Raw genomic sequence first — 22,686 nt, 5'->3', positions numbered from 1 at the left:
GACTGGATCAGCAATGCTCTTTACTATGTGAATAAGTAGAAGAAAGCCTTAAAAAGGAGGCAGTTGAAGAGAGAAAAAAGACAAAGAACTAAACTAGTGTGCATTGCATTTATTATGCTGAAAATTAGTATTTTGCCTCCATTTTCTTTTGTTAATCAAAACAAATTAGTATTTTTTGGCAGGATCATCTTCAGATACAGGAGTCTACCCGATTCCAAGAAGAAAGGGAAGAGGTGCCCTTACGTGGTTTGAGAATTTGTCTCTAGTTTTTAGGTCTGAGATTACAATTGCTAGTTGAGACCTTACACTTTCTGTTGACGAACCTGCTGTCACAGCAAATTTCCATACTGTTGCTGGTGACAGGTCTGCTCCTGGCTCATAACCTTTGGTCATGTTGTTTGTAGGTGAGAGTGTGTGGTGTCAAAGATTAGTCAAGCTGCTTGCAATAAGGACCTGAGGGGTGGAGAGTCCATAAGGCTGGGCAGGTGAGGGGGTTCAATGCTATGAGCTGCTCCCCTCCTCTCTTCTTGCTCAGCTGCTTTGTCCCCCCTTTGGATATCCAAAGGTTCAGCGTGCTAGAAGTGAGTTTTATTTTCTTCGCCATCCAAGTACTCTGTATTCTGTTGCTGTCTAGCTTGGAAGCCCTGAGGCTCAGTGTCTGCTACCCCAGATGGGGACTGGCAAGACTGAATTTCCTCGAAGCCCAGACATTCAGGACCCTGGGCCCATCTTACCAGTTACCACTGTCTGCTGCCCTGCCGGACCCAAGTCCTTGACGGTGTCAGTAGTACTAACCAACATGTACTGAGTACTTACCTTTGGGCCACATACTCCTAAGAAGCTGAAGAGTTACATCATCCGTAACAGTCCCATGAGTGATTGCAGATGGTTAAGTAACCTACCCAAAGAAAACAGCCAGGCAGGGATGATATATTCAAGGTCCTGTGGCTGTAGAGTGTGCTTGTAGCAACTATCCTCTTTGCTTCCCAGCAGCTTTCTGTTTTTCATTATCCATTAGTGTTTTGAGTTTGGGGCAGCATTTTATTTAATTTGCAAGTATAATTTCAAAACAGTTTATTGTCCTGTGATGTCCCCAGCCAAGATGGCAAAGCAGAAAGGAGCTGTCATAAACCATTCTCACTGCAGAGGCTGCGGGGGCGGCCAGCACTTTTGGTGTTGAACTGAAGGCTGTCCACCCTTCCTGTTATTGGTTGATGCCTTCTATAGCAAATCAGAGAGGTCAGTGTGGGACACACCACTGGCAATTTGGGCTAGAGATGGACAGCTGTGGTTTGGGGAAAAAGGCTGTGGTGGCTGCAGAAGACCTGTCTTTCCCCTGCTTTTTTCCCCCTTGTATTCTGCTTTCCTTTATTCATCAGATATTTGTTGAACACCTCTCATGTCAGGTACGGTGCTAAGTTCTGGAGAACCCTGCCTTCATGGAGCCCCTGGCAAAGTAGGGAGACAGTTACAACACTGTGATAAGCACTGGGCATCAGGGTGTCTCAGAGGAATGGCTCCTTATCCAGACAAACGAGGTCAGAGAAGACATCAGGTGAGGGTGGTGTCAGAGTTACCTGGAGGAGGAGGAGCCCCAGAATGGAATAAGTCTGCAGGTGAGAGCACTCAACGTGCTGCCTGCCAGCAGAGGGAGAGCAGCTGTGTGAAGGCGCCGAAGGTGGGAGGTGTAGGGGGCTTCAGGTGGCCCTGCCTGCCCAAGGGCAGAGCTAGAGAGGTCAGAAGGATCCAGCCTGTGAAGGTGCTCAGATGCTCTGCTGGAGAGTTTGGTTGTGAGAATTATGGAGAATCCCTGGAGGGTTTGAGCATGGGGGTTACATCAGTTCTGTCTTTTCAAAAGCTCACTGTAGAAGAGGGTATCTGAGGGCAACAACCCACGGCAGGCAGACAAGGCCCCAGAGGGTCTCCTTTTCTCACTCTTGCAGTTGTGAGTACAGAGGTGCTCAGAGCCCAGGAAGAATGGGAAGCTGTGGACAACATCCAGCCAGAGACAGGTAACTTCAGGCATGACACTCTCTCCATGGTGCCCGGCTGCTGTTAAAGGCCCCATCCGCCGTGTGGCTCATGTTTCTGTGACTTTGGGATTTGGAGGCAGAATTCCCCAGTGTTCTCATGTTAGCTATGTGACATGGAATGAATTCTCTTTTCCAAAGCCAAAGATGATGACATTCTACCTCCGGCGGGGAATAGAAATGAACACCGTGGGGAAAGGGCTGCCATCTACCCAGCCCTGAGAGAAGACAGGAAGGACCATGGTCAGGATCGGCTTCTGCTGGGCCATGAGGCTGGGCAGAAGCATGGAGGCAGGCAGCCAGGGCCCCATGTAAGGCTGAGCAGGTTACTTACTTGTACACACAAGTCCCTGGAGATGGGGGCTAAAGCCCCCTGCTGGAAGGCTCTGAGGGCTGGGTGAAAATTATCTCATGCCCCTAACTGAGAGTTTTGGATGGAGCTACAGGAGGGTAAAACTAGGACCCTGGCTAGCCTGAGCCCCACTTAGGCTCCTAGAGAGATGTAGCAGTGGACTGCATCAGCCATCACCTACATTGCTACCTGGTAAGTTAATCCCCTGTGAACTATTGCAAAGGATGGAGAGGGAGTAATTCATATCACGGCGTAAGAAGGAGCAAAGTTGAAACTAGGAAAGGCTCCTAAGCAAACCTTAGCACACTCCTCCATAGGCACCTCCTCCAGGCAGTGACCTGCCCACACAGCTGGGACCTGCAGGTCTACCCCTTCTCACTGCAGAGGTTGGCCCAGCAAGCCTCAGAACGGTCTGGGCTTAAAAGGGAGAGGGCCCAGCAGGGAATGCCAGCCCCCTGGGAGAGGACTGGTTATAGCTGCAGGTGTCTGGTGTTTGCAGCTGAAAGCCAGCCCTTGGCTTAGAGGTGACAACCAGGAGGCACTCAGTCAATGTTTGCAACAGTGTGACTACCATTACAAATGCTCGAGTGTCTTCCCTTTTGCCACAGGAAGCCAGGTCAGCTCAGGTGAGCCTGGGCAGCTGATCTCCTTCAGTGAGGCCCTGCAGCATTTCCAGACTGTGGACCTCTCCTCCTTCAAGGTATGACAGTAGGGGAGTTTAGGTTCCCAAGCAAAGGCACCTTCTTCCCAGAACCCACGTTTCTAAAGAACACTGGGCAAGCAAGATGGAAGCTTCCAGTTGAGAGCCCTATCTCACCTAAAAAATTGAGGAGCATGGATAGCTAAGGGCCCATACCTCATGCAAGGCCCCAGTGGCCTTTTTGAGACTGGGCCCTCAGCACTCCCATGGTCCTGTCATGCTGAGGTCTCTGTAGCTGCTCCTTCCTCTTCCCTCTTAGGGATGGGGAGGTCCGTAGTTCCTTAGGAGGCAAAGCATCCTGTCCAGAGAGCTAATTCCAGGCTATTGTAGGAAAATCTTCCATTTCCTCAAGTCACCAAAAGTTATTTGAAAATTTTGAAATATGTAGAGTTGGAAAAATAAGGGATATTGAGGGGAATAAAAGCTGGCGGGCTTTCTCAAGGATCGTATTATCTTGAGTGACCGAGAATAAATTTAGAGGAATGTGATTTCAGATTTTTAAACTAAAACCTGGCTCAAGAGAGAGAGAGGCTGAAAAGATAGGACTCAGGACCCAGAAGCTACCAAAATCAGAAAGTTCAAAGACCTGTAGGAGTGGCCCTGAGCAATGAAAAGTCAGCCTGGCCTGGTTCAGGAAGTGCTGGTTGTGCTTGGACAGAAGGCCCCAGGCACCCCTCAGAGGTATCCAGCTCAAAAACAGTCCCCACTCAACTCCCCTCCCCACCGGCTCTCTCATCCTGGAGGCTGAGAGGGCTGCTAGGTTTTATCATTTATGTCCTTGACAGAGAGAGACAGAGGCAAGAGACATACAAAAGGAGCAGCAACCCTCCTGGGAAAACTGGCCTTGCTTTTGTTAGACTACATGGGCGGGGCCCCACAGCCCAACATCTCTAGCCTCCTGGCAGTGGAATAGCTAGTTCTGGTACAGCCCAGAGGACCAAATGCGGACAACTGGCTAGTCATGCCTATAGGGACATGCCTTTCTACTTAAAAAGAACTTGGAGATGGCCTCCAGAGATTGAACAGGTGCTTCCCCACTTCTGCTCCTTTCCACTGACCCAGAGACCAGTTAGTTGGAGGAAACTATTTCTTTCTGCAAGAACGGTATCTGTGCTGAGTCTGATGGTAAATTCATTAAGGCAAGTGAATCCATTACTCTGCCCATCGCCTGCAACTTTCTCCCCAGGAAAGAATCCAGCCAACTATTCGAAGGACTGGGCTTGCAGCTCTCCGGCACTGCCTCTTCGGGCCTCCAAAACTCCACCAGGGCCTCCGTGAAGAAAGGGACTTGGTCCTGACCATTGCTCAGTGTGAGTGCACGAGTGCTGCCACAAGGCAGGCTCCGTATGTATGTGGTCAGGCAGAGAGCACAGTTTGCCCAGTCTGTAGCTAGGGTTAAGCCAGGTGTCTTGTGTGTGCTATGCTGAGGGGCAAAAGCGTGGGAGAACAGGGTGTCTTGAGCACAGAGCAGATGCATCTTGGCTGAACCATTCTCTGAGGAGCACTCTGAACAGAGAGCATGGGTGTGTTTTGGGTCAGGTGGCCTGGATAGCCAAGACCCAGTGCATGGCCGAGTCCTCCAGACCATCTACAAGAAGCTGACCGGCTCCAGATTTGACTGTGCCCTCCATGGAGACCACTGGGAGGATCTGGGCTTTCAGGGTAAGCGAGAGGAATGGTTCATCTTCTTTTCCTTGACCCCCCTTGATTCCAGGACTAGAGTGAAAGCCTAGATCGTCTTCTTGTCATGCCAGCTCCATGAGTCAGGGGATCTGGGGAAAGCATTCCAGGCAGACAGTACAGCAAATGCAAAGGCCCTGAGGTAGAGCATGCTCACCCTGTTTGGGAAATAGCAAGGAGTATGGCTGAAGTGGAGTGAGCAGAGAAAAGTTTACCTGCAGCCTTGCAGGCCATTGTAAAATACTTACTGTAAAGTGAGGTGGAAAGCACTGGAGTGATGTGATTTGGAATCTGGTTTCTTATTTTTCTTCTTTTAATATTGATGAAAAATTTTTTGTATTATTTTTTTGAGTGAAAAAAATGGTTCAGCTGTTTTTGGGTTGTGCTACTCCTTTTTCATAGTTTTTGAGTGAAAAAAATGGTTTCACCTGTTTTTGGATTGTATTGCTCTTTTTTCCAAATTACATTCGTATAGAATATAATTAATTAGGAGTCTGTTGGTATTGACAGTGTGTTTTTGAGCCCCTTTATTGTCTCACATCTATAGTATAATTATCTTAAATAATGCCTCTACATACTTTAAGGATCACATCATTGCTTTTATTTCAAGCATCAAACAATTTTAAAAACTGAAGAGAAGAAACATTCTGTTGTTTTTACCCATATGTTTAATTTCTATTGTTCTTTCTTTCTGATATTCTAGTATTTCTTCTTTTATCATTTCCTGCTTTAAGAACTTCCTTTAGCCAGTTTCAAAGGTAGGTCTGCTGGTGATAAATTTTCTTAGTTTTCCTTCATCTGAGAATGTCTTGATTTTCTTTTCATTCCTGAAGGATACTTTCTCTGGATATAGAACTCCAGGTTGATAGTTCTTTTCTTTCCACACTTGAAAAATATGCTACACCCTTCAGACCTCCATGACTTCTGATGGGAAGTCAGCTGTGGTTTGAGTTATTTCTCTCGGATAGGTAAGGGGTTGTTTTTCTCTCTGCTTTCAAGACCTTTTTAGTTTGTGGGAATTTACCTACAATGTGTCTTAGTGTGGATTTATTTGGGTTTATGCTATCTGGGGTTTGCTCAGGATCTTGCATCTGTAGGTGTGTATCTTTTGCCAAGTTTGGTAAGTTTTCAGCCATTATTCCAGTACTTTTTTCAGCCCCACACCTCCTCCTCTCTGTGGGACTGATGACAAAGGCTAGACCTTGTGTTATTGTTACACAGGTCCCAGAGGCTCTGCTCATTTTATGTTTGATCTCTGTTACGGCTCACTGATCTCCAAGGCTCTGCTCATTTTGGTTTTCTCTCTTTTGTTCAACAGATCAAATCTTTTCTGTTGTTTCAACTTCAAGTTCACTGATTCTTTCCTGTTTTCTCTGTTCTGCTGTCAAGCCCATCTAGTGGGTTTTTAATTTTAGTTATTATATCTTTAGTTCTAAATTTTCTATTTGGTTCTTTGTATCTGGCATTTCTTTACTGAGGCTGATGTTCATCTTTTCAGAGTGTGTTTGTAGTTGCTCATCAAAGGTGTTTCTATGGCAACTAGTAAGGTTTTCTGTCATTGCTGCAACAAATCACCACAAATTTAGTGGCTTAAAAAAGCACAAACTTACTATCTTACAGGTCTGTGATTCAGAAGTCTGACATAGGTCTCTCTGGAGTAAGATTGGTGTGGTAGCCAGGCTGCATTCCTTGTCGGAGGTGCTAGGAAAGAATCCATTTCCTTCCCTTTCCCACTTTCTCCAGACCCCCTGCATTTCTCCTTCAAAGCTAGGAGCATAGCATCTCTCTGAGCCATGATTCTGTCCTCACATCTTTCTCTAGCTCTGTTTCTTCTGCCTCCCTCTTTCACTTCTCAAGTCTCTTCTAGTTATATTGGTCCCACCCATATAATCCAGGATAATCTCCCTGTTTATTAGCAACCTCAATCCTACCTATAATCTCAATTCCCCCTTGCTATGCAACATAACATTTTCATAGGTTCTGGGGATTAGGACAAGAACACCTTTGGTGAGAGCATTATTTTGTCTATAACAGGTGCTTTTAAATCCCTATCAAATTCTGTGTTATCTCAGTGTTGCTATTTACTGGTTGTCTTTTCTCATTCAAGCTGAGATTTTCCTAGTTCCTGGTGTAACAGATTTTTTATGATATCCTCAACATTTTGGATATTGCATAATGACACTCTAGGTCTTCTTTAAGTCATCTATTTTAGCAGGCCTCCTCTGACACTGAGCCAGTGGCATAAAGGGGATGTCACCTCGTTACTGCCAGGTTGGGGTGGAAATCCTAGTGGCCCATTGGGCCTCCACTGATACCACTGGCTGGGAAGGGCAAGCGTGCCTCATTACTGTTACTTTCTTGCCTCCACGGACATCATGGGAGGCAGGTGCCTCCTTAGCACCAGGGAAGAATAAAAGTCCCAGCTCCCTGCTTTTCTGACACTGCCCTAGCAAAGCCAAGGGTCACCTCATTACAGTCAGGGAGGGGTGGAAGTTCAGGCTCCCCACGTGGCATATAATAAAGGTAAAATTCCTGAAGCTTACAGGAACAGGGGCTTCAGTAAGCATCACTCACTAATACCCTCGATTTCCCTGTGGTTTCTGTTGCAGGAGCAAATCCAGCCACAGACCTGAGAGGAGCAGGCTTCCTCGCCCTCCTGCATCTGCTGTACCTGGTGATGGACTCAAAGACCTTGCTGATGGCGCAGGAGATTTTCCGCCTGTCCCAACATCATATCCAGGTAGGGCTTTGGTGGGAAGTCAGAAGAGAGGGCTGTAGAGCTAGGACATTGTCACAGAGCTGTCCTGAGCAGTCAGGTAGGCCTCGCAGATAGTATCTTTAGTTGCTGAAGGTTCTCAGAACACCTGAGGCAAACCAGGAATGGGCTTACCCTGTCAGCCTGATCTGCGCTGGAACCTGAGCTCCACCACTCATTAGTGTGTGTCTCAGGCAAGTGCCTCAGCTCCTAAGAGCCTTGCTTTTCTCATCTGTGGAATGGAAATCATGGAAACTTCAGCTGCATGGTTGGGAAAATGAAGTGAGCTAATGTACAAAAGCACTGGGCACATCTGTGACGTTAGTGCTGTACCTCACCTTGCACAGAATGGGTAGGTTGTGACCCTGAAGGAGGAGAGTTAGCCTTATGTGCCCCAGAGGAGGATATCTGCCCCCAAGGGTCAGGTGACACAGACTTATGGCCAGGCCAGAAGTGGCTTCTGTAGCCCTCAGTTTCTGCCCAGGCCTGCTCTCTGGGGTTGGGTCTGATGGTTTCCTGGACAGTAAAATGTGGTAATCCCACCATTTTAGAAAACAGATTGGACCTGTTTCCTGCTATTTGTCTATTTCAGATCCATGGGACCTGGAATTCATTCATTAACAAATATTTATTCAGCATTTCCTGTGCTAGGTAGTGTTCTTGGGGCTTGGAATACCTCAGTGAACAAAGCAAAGATCCCTCTAGCACTGAAGACAAGACAGTAAGCATGACAGATAAATCAAGTATAGAGTATGTTAGAAGGTGGTAAGTGCTGAAGGAAAAGAACAAGTAGGGGAAGGTTAGGAGAATGTGGGAGGAGCTCCCAGGACTTTATGGGACGGTCAGGGTGACTCTTGTGAGAGGGTGAGACTTAAACCAGGCCTTGAAGGAGTGAGGATGTTGGTAAACAAATCTGGGGGAAGAGTGTTCCACACAGAGGGAGCAGGTAGAGCAAAGGTCCTGAGGAAGGAGTGTGCCTGACACAGAAGGAATAGCAAGGATGCCAGCTGGAGCAGAAGGAACACAGGAGGGTGTTTCTAAAGGAGGTCATGGGGATGACAGGGACCAGAGGGCACAGGACCTGTTGGCTGTGTAAGGACTTCTGATTTACTCTGAGTAAAATGAGGGTTTTCAGCAGCCTGGAGTACTTGATCCAACCTAACATTTTAAAATGGATCCTACCAGCTGCTAGGCTGAGAATAGTCTACAGCAAGAGCTTTTTTTATAATCAAGTTAGAGATGATAGTGGTTTGGACCAAGGTATTTGCAGAGGAGGTAGTATGAAGAGATCAGATTCTGAATGTAGAATCTCAAACATACGGGTTTAAGAGAGTAGAGCCAGCATATTTTTCTGACATAGCGGGTGTGGGTGTACAGAAAAAAGGAGTCAATGATGATTTTTAGCCTGAGCAACTGGAAAGATAAGAGTGGCCATCAACCAAAATGAAAAAGAAAGAGCAAGTTCAGGGGGTTCAGTTGGCCATGTGCAGTCTGACTGCAGTTATGCCACGGCCCTCTCCATGCCTCACATTGGGCGCATGCAGTGTCAGCACGGCTTACTGCTTACTGGTGAGGTTAACCTTGATCCTGTGCTTAAGTTGATGCCTGCTGGGTTTCTCCCCTGTAAAATTACTACTTTTCCCTTTGTATTTGCCAACTATCTCAGGGAAGACTTTTTGAGACCTTGTAAATATCCTGTTTCTCCTTGAACTCTTTTCTAATGGTGATTTTCTGTTAACCTCATTCCTCCTACATTTATTAATTGGAATTCTTCTGTTAGAAACGATTTCCTATGCTCATCTGTTTATTTATTAAGTTGCTTTTTATATCAGTATGGACTCATGGATATTTATTTAATTCTGTGGGTTATCACCCAATACTATCACTATTATGTTGCTCAGACTGTTCCAGCTTTGACCATTTTAGTTCTTTCAGGTGAGCACCTGCCTGTTCAACATGCCTGATCCTTTTTTTTAGCTCTTTTTTACTTTCCAGACACCAAAGGATGTTCTAGCTTCATCTTGTATTTTCCCTGTATGATTCCCAGCCTAAGAAAGCAACCACTTCTCCAAGGAGCTCTTGTTCCTTTAATTGGAGAATGATATTTAGAAACCAAGATCTGAGCACCAAGTGTTCTTGCTGCTATTAAGATCTTACTGCTTCTAGGCCGCAGTGGACAGAGCACAGAATATGTATGTCACTGGTTGACTCCTGACTCTGATAGGAGATGTCTTCAGTGGGGTGCCAGACAGCCCCAGCCAGGGAGAGGAGCCTGAGAATGAATGGCTGAAGTTCAGACCTGCCACGAGTAATCAGGTCATTTTATCTTAGAGGGCAGAAGTCAGTCAAGCAGGCTGAGTTACCAGAACAGACTGTCACAGTGACAGTGTTATTGGCCATGTTACCTCACTCTCACCACTTCTTTGCCCTTTGTCTTGTGAGAAAATAATCCCAACCCTGTAGAGTTATTCTGAGTTGGAGACAAACACGTGTCATTCAGTGAGTGTTAGTTATCAATGTAACTGCTGATTTCCGTGAGTAAGAATACATTTTATACATCTTATATGTAATAATACATACATACATAAATACAGCTTAGGTTTTTTAAATCAGTTGAATACATATGTGTGTGTGCATGTGTACATGCTCACATTCACACACACACACACTCATATACTCATATTAAGGTAGATATTTTTGAATCCAAAACTTCTTGAATATAAAGCAAATAATCATACAGTTCCTGCCAGGTGGGCAGTTTTTCATAGCTAACATTTCCTGAAGGATAACAGGAAGATGGCAGTGTGAGTAGTTCAGAGGAAATCTCCTCCCCAAAACATATATATTTATGAAAATACAATAAATACAACTATTCCTAAAAGAGACACCAGTGGATGCAGTACAACAACCAGGATGCATCTACATCTGCGAGAACTCAGCATCACATGAAGGGGGTAAGATACAAGCCACAGCCAGGCAGGACTCAAACGCTCTCCCACCCCAAAACCCGGCAGGAAGAAAGGAGTCGGAATGGGGAAGGAGGGAAAGCCCAGGACAGCTAAACAACCAGCTCTAGAAATCCGCACCTGGAACGCAGACACAAGGTGCACAGGGTGCTGGATATTAGAGAAATGGAAAAGCAAAACCTGTGGGCAGGTCCCCACAACCGGCGCCCCTGAGACAAAAGACAAGCGAATGCTTTCTGCAAGTCTTAAAGAGACAGGGACCCCATAGCTGGACGAAGTTGTCCCGGCAGCTGGGAATACTGGGGAAACTTAGGTGCCCTAAATGGAGGCAGTGCAGCTCTGAAGCCCCTCACAGGACTAGGAAGCCTGCCAGTTGTTCCTCCAACTGGTGTGGACCCCGACACACGGACCCAGTAGCAGGAGAGTGGGAGCATGCGCTGGGGGCGGAAGCACTGGAAAGAACCGAGAGCAGATCCGTGCACCGCAGGACAGGCTTGTGCTAGCCCACAGTGGCGCAACCGAACAGCCCGGGCGCGGCTCGCGTGTACCGGAGGCAGTGAAGCCAGAGCCCGGTAGAAGCCTGCGTGGAAAAGCCCCGCCGCACCGGCAGCAGAGCCAGAGGGAGCAGGCGCACTCCCAGGAGCCGACCAGAATTCCAGCCCAATACACAGCTGCCCGGGCCAGACCCAAAGGCCACTACTGCCACACAGCTGCCCAGCAGGGTCACCGCCAGCACGGAGGAGTGCACCTGGCATGCCTGCCACTCCCCACAGGGCTCCACGCTGCTCTGACGGACACCCCACCCACAGCAGCTTAGGAGATTAACACGGTGGCTGCTCCAGGAGTGCAGGTAGCCACCACAGGCAGCAGAGAAGGGCAAGGCATCCAGCAAGCAGGAAAGGACTTTCTTCTCCCAGCTGACATACCGCAACCTGCCTACACCCACTATCAACATGAAAAGGCAAAAAAATCTGGTCCAGTCCAAGATAGTTACACCTGAGAAAGGATCTGCAGAGGCAGACCTAACCAGTCTCCCTGAAAAAGAATTCAAAATAAAAATCATAAACATGCTGACAGAGCTGCAGAGAAATATGCAAGAGCTAAGGGATGAAGTCTGGAGGGAGATTACAGACATCTGGAGGGAGATCACAGATGTCCGGAGGGAGATTACAGAAGTGAAACAAACTCTGGAAGGATTTATAAGCAGAATGGATAAGATGCAAGAGGCCATTGATGGAATAGAAACCAGAGAATAGGAATGCATAGAAGCTGATGCAGAGAGAGATAAAAGGATCTCCAGGAATGAAACAATATTAAGAGAACTGTGTGACCAATCCAAAAGGAACAATATCCGCATTATAGGGGTACCAGAAGAAGAAGAGAGAGAAAAAGGGATAGAAAGTGTCTTTGAAGAAATAATTGCTGAGAACTTCCCCAAACTGGGGGAGGAAATAGTTGCTCAGACTACAGAGGCACACAGAACTCCCGAGAGATGGGATCCAAAGAGGTCAACATCAAGACACATAATAATTAAAATGGCAAAGATCAAGGACAGGGACAGAGTATTAAAGGCAGCCAGAGAGAGTAAAAAGGTCACCTACAAAGGAAAACTCATCAGGCTATCATCAGACTTCTTAACAGAAGCCTTACAGGCCAGAAGAGAATGGCATGATATATTTAATGCAATGAAACAGAAGGGCCTTGAACCAAGGATACTGTATCTAGCACAATTATCATTTAAATATGAAGAAGGGATTAAACAATTCCCAGACAAGCAAAAGTTGAGGGAATTTGCCTCCCACAAACCACCTCTGCAGGGTATCTTAGAGGGACTGATCTAGATGGGAGCACTCCTAAAAAGAGCACAGAACAAAACACCCAACATATGAAGAATAGAGGAGGAGGAAAAAGAAGGGAAAGAAATAATCATCAGACTGTGTTTATAACAGCTCAATAAGTGAGTGAGGTCAGACAGTACGGTAGTAAACAAGCTAACCTTGAACCTTTGGTAACCACAAATCTAAAGCCTGCAATGGCAATAAGTACATATCTTTCAATAATCACCCTAAATGTAAATGGACTGAATGTACCAGTCAAAAGACACAAAGTAATAGAATGGATAAAAAAGCAAGACTCATCTATATGCTGCTTACAAGAGACTCACCTCAAACCCAAAGACATGCACAGATTAAAAGTCAAGGGTTGGAGAAAGATATGTCACGCAAACAACAGAGAGAAAAAAGCAGGTGTTGCAGTACTAGTATCAGACAAAACAGACTTCAAAATAAAGAAAGTAACAAGAGATAAAGAAGGACATTACATAATGATAAAGGGCTCAGCCCAACAAGAGGATATAACCATTATAAACATATATGCACCTAATACAGGAGCACCAATACATGTGAAACAAATACTAATAGAATTAAAGGAAGAAATAGAATGCAATGCATTCATTTTGGGAGACTTTAACACACCACTCACCCAAAGGACAGATCCACCAGACAAAAAATAAGTACGGACACAGAGGCACTGAACAACACGCTAGAACAGATGGACCTAATAGACATCTATAGAACTCTACATCCAAAAGCAACAAGATACACATTCTTCTCAAGTGCACATGGAACATTCTCCAGAATAGACCACATACTAGGCCACAAAAAGAACCTCAGTAAATTCCAAAAGACTGAAATCCTACCAGCCAATTTTTCAGAACACAAAGTTATAAAACTAGAAATAAATTGTACAAAGAAAGCAAAAAGGCTCACAAACACATGGAGGCTTAACAACATGCTCCTAAATAATCAATGGATCAATGACCAAATTAAAATGGAGATCCAGCAATATATGGAAACAAATGACAACAATAACACAAAGCCCCAACTTCTGTGGGATGCAGCAAAAGCAGTCTTAAGAGGAAAGTATATAGCAATCCAGGCATATTTAAAGAAGGAAGAACAATCCCAAATGAATAGTCTAATTAGTCACAATTATTGAAATTGGAAAAAGAAGAACAAATGAGGCCTAAGGTCAGCAGATGGAGGGACATAATAAAGATCAGACAAGAAATAAATAAAATTGAGAAGAATAAAACAATAGAAAAAATCAATGAAACCAAGAGCTGGTTCTTTGAGAAAATAAACAAAATAGATAAGCCTCTAGCCAGACTTATTAAGAGAGAAAGAGAGTCAACACACATCAACAGAATTAGAAACGAGAAGGGAAAAATCACAACGGACCCCACAGAAATACAAAGAATTATTAGAGAATACTATGAAAACCTATATGCTAACAAGCTGGAAAACCTAGGAGAAATGGACAACTTCTTAGAAAAATACAACCTTCCAAGACTGACCCAGAAAGAAACAGAAAATCTAAACAGACCAATTACCAGCAACAAAATTGAATCGGTGATCAAAAAACTACCCAAGAACAAAACCCCCAGGCCAAATGGATTTACCTCGGAATTTTATCAGACATACAGAGAAGACATAATAACACCCATTCTCCTTAAAGTTTTCCAAAAAATATGAAGCCAACATCACCCTAATACCAAAACCAGGCAAAGACCCCACCAAAAAAGAAAACTACAGACCAATATCCCTGATGAACGTAGATGCAAAAATACTCAACAAAATATTAGCAAACCGAATTCAAAAATACATCAAGAGCATCATACACCATGACCAAGTGGGATTCATCCCAGGGATGCAAGGATGGTACAACATTCGAAAATCCATCAACATCATCTACCACATCAACAAAAAGAAGGACAAAAACCACATGATCATCTCCATAGATGCTGAAAAAGCATTCGACAAAATTCAACATCCATTCATGATAAAAACTCTCAACAAAATGGGCATAGAGGGCAAGTACCTCAACATAATAAAGGCCATATATGATAAACCCACAGTTAACATCATACTGAACAGCGAGAGGCTGAAAGCTTTTCCTCTGCAATCGGGAACAAGACAGGGATGCCCACTCTCCCCACTGTTATTCAACGTGGTACTGGAGGTCCTAGCCACGGCAATTAGACAAAACAAAGAAATACAAGGAATCCAGATTGGTAAAGAAAAAGTCAAACTGTCACTATTTGCAGATGACATGATATTGTACATAAAAAACCCTAAAGACTCCACTGCAAAACTGCTAGAACTAATATCAGAATTCAGCAAAGTTGCAGGATACAAAATTAACACAGAGAAATCTGTAGCTTTCCTATACACTAACAATGAACTAATAGAAAGAGAAATCCGGAAAACAATTCCATTCACAATAGCATCAAAAAGAATAAAATACTTAGGAATAAACCTAACCAAGGAAGTGAATGACCTATACCCTGAAAACTACAAGACACTCTTAAGAGAAATTAAAGAGGTCACTAACAAATGGAAACTCATCCCATGCTCCTGGCTAGGAAGAATTAATATCATCAAAATGGCCATCCTGCCCAAAGCAATATACAGATTCAATGCAATCCCCATCAAATTACCAACAGCATTCTTCAATGAACTGGAACAAATAGTTCAAAAATTCATATGGAACTGTCAAAGACCCCAAATAGCCAATGCAGTCCTGAGAAGGAAGAATAAGGTGGGGGGGATCTCGCTCCCCAACTTCAAGCTCTACCACAAAGCCACAGTAATCAAGACAATTTGGTACTGGCACAAGAACAGAACCACACACCAGTGGAACAGAATAGAGACTCCAGACATTAACCCAAACATATATGGTCAATTAATATTTGATAAAGGAGCCATGGACATACAATGGGGAAATGACAGTCTCTTCAACAGATGGTGCTGGCAAAACTGGACAGCTACATGTAAGAGAATGAAACTGGATCACTGTCTAACCCCATACACAAAAGTAAACTCCAAATGGATTAAAGACCTGAATGTAAGTCATGAAACCATAAAACTCTTAGAAAAAAACACAGGCAAAAATCTCATGGACATAAACATGAGTGACTTCTTCATGAACATATCTCTCTGGGCAAGGGAAACAAAGGCAAAAATGAACAAGTGGGACTATATCAAGCTAAAAAGCTTCTGTACAGCAAAAGACACCATCAGTAGAACAAAAAGGTATCCTACAGTATGGGAGAACATATTCATAAATGACAGATCCAATAAAGGATTGACATCCAAAATATATAAAGAGCTCACATGCCTCAACAAACAAAAAGCAAATAATCCAATTTAAAAATGGGCAGAGGAGCTGAATAGACAGTTCTCTAAAGAAGAAATCCTGATGGCCAACAGGCACATGAAAAGATGCTCCACATTGCTAATCATCAGAGAAATGCAAATTAAAACCACAATGAGATATCACCTCACACCAGTAAGGATCGCCATCGAAAAGACAAACAACAACAAATGTTGGCGAGGTTGTAGAGAAAGGGGAACCCTCCTACACTGCTGGTGGGAATGTAAATTAGTTCAACCATTGTGGAAAGCAGTATGGAGGTTCCTCAGAATGCTCAAAATAGAAATACCATTTGACCCAGGAATTCCACTTGTAGGAATTTACCCTAAGAATGCAGCACTCCAGTTTGAAAAAGACAGATGCACCCCTATGTTTATTGCTGCACTATTTACAATAGCCAAGATATGGAAGCAACCTAAATGTCCATCAGTAGATGAATGGATAAAGAAGATGTGGTACATATACACAATGGCATATTACGCAGCCATAAGAAAATAACAGATCCTACCATTCGCAACAACATGGATGGAGCTAGCGGGTATTATGCTCAGTGAAATAAACCAAGCGGAGAAGGACAAGTACCAAATGATTTCACTCATATGTGGAGTATAAGAACAAAGGAAAACTGAAGGAACAAAACAGCAGCAGACTCACAGAACCCAAGAATGGACTAATAGTTACGAAAGGGAAAGGGACTGGGGACGATGGGTGGGAAGGGAGGGATAAGGGTGGGGAAAAAGAAAGAGGGCCTTACAATTAGCATGTATAGTGCCTGGGGGGCACGGGGAGGGCTGCGCAACACAAAGACAAGTAGTGCTTTTACAGCATCTTACTACACAGATGGACAGTGACTGTGAAGGGGTATGTGGGGGGTACTTGGTGAAGGGGGGAACTTAATAAACATAATGTTCTTTCTGTAATTGTAGATTAATGATACAAAAAAAAAACATTTCCTGGAAACCTCTGTATCTTTTTGGGAGAAACACCCATTAAATCTTAAAGCCTCACCCATGCCTGTCTGTTCCAGGAAACTCTGGAGGAGGCAAGAGTAGGCCTTAGGTTCTGGTCTTGAGACGTGTCAGGACACCCATGTTGAGAATGTGGACATATTCCATGGTCTTCATGATGCGGGGAGCATTGTCCAGGTCAAGTGTGAAAACTGTCCAGTTAGCTTGTGAACCGGTGCGGCCTCTGGCCACACACTTGGTCCTAACAGCCTCCCAGAGGTTGAGCAGTACTTCAGCAATCACTGGTGCAGCCCCTCATCTTAGAGGTAGGGACCTGGAGATCCAGGGAAGGGAAGTGGCCTGCCCAAGTCCCACAGCTAATGAGTATTTCCCATAAATCACCTCTGACCTCAGTGTCTCCTTTGTGATTTAGGAAGGCCCTTTTTTAGGACTTTGCGGCAGAAGTATGGAAGCCAAGGTAGAGGGTTATTGCTATCTCGGATGTCCTCATTTGTTTCCAAGAAGGGGCTTGAATAAGCGGCGGGACCAGCCCAGGCAGCTCTCTGAGGAAGAGGAGCTGAGCTCAGGTGGAGGAAAGACAGAGAGGGGAAGTAGTGGGTACTTGGTCATCACAGACCCAGACTGACTGCCTGACCAATCTGCTTCTCATCCCTTTGCCCACCAGCCTTTGTGGAATTTACTGGGATATATTTACTACACAGTATGCATATCAGAAAATAAGAAGGAACACCAACTTAATATGATAAAATAAGAGGGCTAATGTAGGTATCAGGAAACTACACGCTAGTTCCATCTACACTATTATCATTTAGCTGTGCTATTAGGCAAGTCACTTAACGTCTCTGGGTTTGCTTTTTTATTAAATAAAGGGTTCAGCCTAATAATTCGAAAGTCCCTTCCAGCTTTATTTTATAATTCTGTGAACTATAATTCCAAGGTTTTAAAGGAAAACTTGCCCTTAAGCCCTCATGAATCTTGAAAACACACACGTTTTCATGTGCCAGATCAGAGTAACAGTTGGGGCCCCAGCCCTGCCAGCAGCCAGTTGTGTTCTCTTGAGGAGAAAATTGAAGTTTCAGGTACCCCTGGCACATCCTACTGAAGGGGAATTGGCCAGAAACTACAAGTATTGGTGGCTCCCAGGACCCCTGTGAGTCCCACAGTGTAGAAGCACCTGGGCTGCACTGTCCTGATTAGGAGGAGTGCAGGGCATAGACACTTCAAGGTGCAGGGCACCTCGGGCTACATGCTGGTGGGCAAGGAAGCACCTTATTGTTTGTTTGTATACAATTTGTATAGCCTTCTGTGCACCTTCCATCCATTAGTTCCCTCCATCAACATGACGAGCATGCAAAGAGGTAGAGCAGAGATGTTCTATGAATCTCTATTTTCTAGCAAAAGAATGTGAGGATCAGAGAGGTAAAGGCTTCTGGGCAAAGCTGGGTAGATAGTAAGTGGCGAAGCCAGGCCCAAGACCCACATCTCCTGGCAACTAGCCTAGCAGTGGGCTCCTTACAATGGCAGTTCTCAGCCAGCAACACACTCCAGAGTCACCTGGGTGGATGTAGATACCCAGGCCCACCCCGAACTACTGAACTGGAATCTCAGGGGTGGGGCCATGTCAGCACCAGCCACAAAAAAGATGATGCTGGCTTCCTACTCAGTATTCAAAGGTGTTTAAACACAAACATGAGGCATAAAGAGAAGTGAAATTTTAAATGGGAACTCAGAAGTGGCCAGGTCTGATTTCCTCTGCTGTCTTTTAGCCAGCTCCCTGAACACAGCTTTGTGGTATATTTTACTCAAAGCAGCACTTCTCAGGCCCAAGCGGACTGTGGAAAGAAACGAGGCATTCAGATCTCAATTCCAGCTTTTCACTGCTTTTTAATAAGTGGGTTTTACAAGAATATTCCTGAGAATGAATGAACACCAGGTTTAGACCCTCTGTTAATTATGTTGCTACCATATTCTTGGTCCCATATTTATTTTTAGACTGAAAAAAAAAAGGAAGGGGCAATATTATACAAGTAAATATGATAATGAAGTAGGCAGTGCTTGAAGGTATAAATACACTGCTGCTGACCTCAGCTACCCATCTTGAGGCAAGGCTGATACCTAGGAACATTTGTGAACAGCTACTGAGGCTGGTGTTGTGCTTAGTATTTCCTATAGGTGATCTAAATTACTCCTCAGAGCAATTCTGTGGAGCAGGTTGTGGGATAATAGAAAATGTAAACTCTAGATGACAAACCCTATCTCATAGAGTTTTGTAAAGATGAGTGACTTCACTCCACCCAGCATGGCACTTGTGCTGGGGTCTGCAGGACCAACCCCAGGTTCGGTGATTCACTGGGAGGATGTAGTCATACTCACAGCTATGATTGATTAAAAGCAAAATCAGGAAAAGGACAAGAATCCACAGGAGACCAGGAGCAAGCCCCCGTGAGTCCTCTCCCAGGGGAGTCACACAGGATCACTTAACTCCTCCAGCATTGAAGGGTGCAACACGAAAGGTTGCCAGCCAGGGGAACTCATTAGAGATGCGGTACTCAAGGTTTTTACTAGGGACTGATCATGCAGACACTGTCGGTCTAGCACATACCAAAATTCCAGAATCACAGAGGGGGAGCTGGTGTTCCGCATAAACCATATTGTTTGCACAAACAGTTTAGGCACAGTGAGTCATCTGAAGGGATTGGTGGGAACCCTCTCAACATCCAGGTTCCCATATACTAGCCATGGGCTAACCTTTAAGCAGCACCTTCCAAGAGTAGCAGTCTCAGGCCTGCTGTGTTGACTCTTTTCTGCACAGCCCTCAAAATTTACTTCCTTTTTGATTTTGAGAGATGGAAAGCTGAGTCTCATAGAGTCGGGGTGGCCTTCCTAAGGACACACAGCAGGTGGCCAGGCCAAGATCTGGAATCCAGGTGTTAAAAAAGACCCTGAGAAAAATCTTTGTGGAACCAAAAGGCTCTGTGCAATTCAGTGCTGTCAAATAGAACTTTTCCGCGATAACAAAATATTCTCTATCTGCACTGTCCAATATCATAGCTGCTAAGCACATGTGGCCCGTATGGCTAGTAGGACTGAGTTTTTAATTTTACTCAACTTTTAATTAATTTAAAAGTAAATCGTTCCATGTGGCTAATAGCTACCATGCTACCATACAGCACAATTGTACATCAGAATGTAATGGATTTTCTTCTCAGAGGAGGCAGATGGGATACTTTGGTTCTTGTTCTAAACTAAGGAATGCACTGATCTGTGTGCGCCTCTGAATGGATATCCTCGTGTATGTGCAACATCGGAAACTACCATGTAATATTTGCAAATTCCCTGGGAAAAGCCCCTTTTCGTTTGCTTGGCTTTTTGTTAGTAAAGAATAGGAAGGAACTTGTCCTTCCCAAAATAAAGCATTAAAGCAGAGCCCACAGGGGATTCTGAGGCCCGTCCTAGTGAAGCACCTTTGGACCCCATGCTGCCTCCTCTCAGGAGTTTGACATACACAGCAAGTTCTCAGGTCTGTGTGTTTCTGATAGATGGGGTGTGCCAGTAAGTCAACGCTTTATACCTGCTTGTACCTTCTCTGTCTGCGTTGGATGAAGTGTTTATGAGCAAATACCCAGATGCCTAGAGGAGACATTTTAAGAACCTATATAGAATTAGATAACTGAGCCTCACCCTCGTGTTCATCTTAATCCCAGAGGGTGATGAGGTCCATAGGTGGCCCACGAGGGTGTCTGGAGATGGCCAAGGAGAGCTAATGGGTCGATATGTTGAAGAGGCTGGAGAACTATCATGGACTATGCAGACCAGCTTTACAGTGAATTAACCTTAGTTAGAATCCTGGTTCTAATACCTTAGGAAATTTATTGAAGCCCACTGAGCCTGTCTCCTCATCTGTAAGGTGGATGGAAAATTATTGTGAAAATTAAGTGTAAGCATCAATATTAGCTGCTGCCTCTGGGTTATGATTGCTGTTCCTACCAGAGGGCCACGCTAGGTCATGACAGGAAACAGAAGGCAAGAGCGTGGGTTGCCACTAACCTGGGATCCCCTTCGTTCCAGCAATTCCCCTTCTGTTTGATGTCTGTGAACATTACCCGCATTGCAATCCAGGCCTTAAGGGAGGAGTGTCTCTCCAGGTGAGTCCCCCACTGCTTCCCACCCCAGCGGCTGACAGGGACCAGCTGTGCCTGGTCCCCTCCCACTGCTGCCTCATTCTCATTGTCCCTGGCTCTCTTCCTTACCTGCTGGCTGCTGGGGGACACTGCTTGACAAAGTCCCTGTGGGCTAGTCTCCTGGCCTATCTCTCCTCCTAACCCTGACCTCTGATGTGAAGGCTGCCTGGGGAGTGGCTCCCCTGGGGAAAGAGGGCAGACAGCCCCCAGGTTGGCTTCTGTTCAGTGCTGAGCAGATCGTCTCCCTGTCCTGCAGGGAGTGTAATCGTCAGCAAAAGGTGATCCCCGTGGTGAACCGCTTCTATGCTGCCACTTTCCTCCGCCTCGCCCATGTCTGGAGGATGCAGCAGAAAACCATCTCAGACTCAGGCTTTGTCCTCAAAGGTAAGCTCTTCTGGGGAGGCCTGGCTCCTGAACTCCAGGTTCAGGGACCCCAGGATGGTGGCTGAATGGGGCTGTAGTTCCCTCCCCCAAGCCCCCATTCACACCTTCTCAAGTTCCAGCTTCCCGAAGTGTCCACTGGCCCACCCTCTGGAACCTGCCAGCCCTCCTTCTCTGCCATCACTCTCCTCCTTTTCTGTCCTGATACCTGTGCTGACCATGTTTTCTGAATCAAAAGCTGGGCCCAAAACAGTGGGGCTGACTACTCAGAAGCTGAGATTGTCCTGGCCTGGGTATCACGTGTGGTGCCTGTGCTGTATCTCATTTCTCCGTCTCCACCTCTGGCGATCTCTCCATCTTGGAGGACTCCTTCACCTACCCCTCTGTCGGATCTGGGTTTGGGGTGCTCCCCAGAGTGCGAGGCCCTGAGTGTGGTGCAGTCCAAAGCCCCCTCCAGGCTTTTCTTCCCCACTCCTCTCTGTTCCAGACTTGGAGGCGTTGGCCAAGAAGAGCCCGAGGCGGCTGCTCAAGACCCTGGATACCTACTTGGCCAGAGCGTCAAAGGGACAGGCCTCCTTGTTGGGAACACAGAAGTGCTCTGAGCCACAAGCCCCTCACTCCAAAGATCTCACCTTCACAGGCGTGTGTGACTTACCATCACACTCACCCAAAGGCACACGGCTGATCTGACCAACCCCAGAGGTTCACCAGATGGAAAGACTTAAGACTGGGCCACATGGGCTCTCGGAGGGCACATGGCAAATCATGTGAGGAGTACCCTGGCTGGGCCAGGCCCAGTCCTGTCTCATCAGAAGGGGTGTAGGAAGGTCCTCGGCCTGGCTGCTGAAGCCAAGGACCCTCACCCACATGAGACATTAAGCACACTTAGACTGCCCCACTCCCCACAGACCTCCACAGCCGTACTCTGAGTGGGGGTCAGTTCACAGAGTCAGGTCCCAGGTAATCTCAAGGAGAGGGGAGGGAGGGATCATGAGGTGGGAGAGCCCCACCTGCATGCCCCATGTGCTCTCACAGTGAAGGCTAGCCCAGGCAGAGGTGCCAGAATTCTGACTCTGGGCAGCAGGGTGGTAAGGCCCCTGGGTGCCCGTAAGACAGGGACTGGACAGAGACCCTGTAGTCAGAATTTGAAGGGAGAAGCAGTAATGGCAGTCAGTGCAGCATGAACCAACAAGCTTCAGCAGGGCCACCCACCTTCCAGGAGCAGGGACCCTGGGGGCAACATTTTCCTACCCACTCTGCCCAACCCTCCTCCCACTGCTGATGCAGAGCCAGACGTGCTCTAGGTATCTCCCTTGCTGCCCATCCTAACCACCCTTCAGCTGGGCTCGGCCCCCAATCCCACCCCCGGAGGCCCATCAAGGATGGTTTTTGGCCTGGTTGAGGGAAGGAGGAAAACCACACAACAGCAATTTTTGAATAAAGAACTGTTCCAGGTTAA

At 45.8% G+C, this 22,686-nt stretch overlaps 1 protein-coding gene across 15 annotated transcripts in view; it reads left to right on the top strand.

The window, feature by feature from the left end:
• The window catches only part of ELMOD3 (ELMO domain containing 3), a 30,319-nt gene extending 7,633 nt beyond the window's left edge, over window positions 1-22,686 (top strand). For 14 of the 15 annotated variants that reach the window (XM_017674266.3, XM_037012167.2, XM_037012170.2 and 11 more), the window contains 8 exons: window positions 1,944-2,012; window positions 2,991-3,082; window positions 4,269-4,392; window positions 4,622-4,744; window positions 7,372-7,502; window positions 20,734-20,810; window positions 21,103-21,230; window positions 21,715-22,686. In XM_017674266.3, coding sequence (XP_017529755.1) covers window positions 1,944-2,012; window positions 2,991-3,082; window positions 4,269-4,392; window positions 4,622-4,744; window positions 7,372-7,502; window positions 20,734-20,810; window positions 21,103-21,230; window positions 21,715-21,917 — 947 coding nt within the window. In that variant the 3' untranslated portion in view covers window positions 21,918-22,686. The remainder of the gene's footprint in view (window positions 1-1,943; window positions 2,013-2,990; window positions 3,083-4,268; window positions 4,393-4,621; window positions 4,745-7,371; window positions 7,503-20,733; window positions 20,811-21,102; window positions 21,231-21,714) is intronic. The other variant, XM_037012166.2, reaches the window with a different exon arrangement.

The sequence above is a fragment of the Manis javanica genome, chromosome 1 (assembly GCF_040802235.1).
Source record: "Manis javanica isolate MJ-LG chromosome 1, MJ_LKY, whole genome shotgun sequence".
Taxonomy (NCBI): Eukaryota; Metazoa; Chordata; class Mammalia; order Pholidota; family Manidae; genus Manis; species Manis javanica.
The sequence above is the reverse complement of the archived record's forward strand: the minus strand, read 5'-3'. Positions and strand labels throughout refer to the sequence as shown.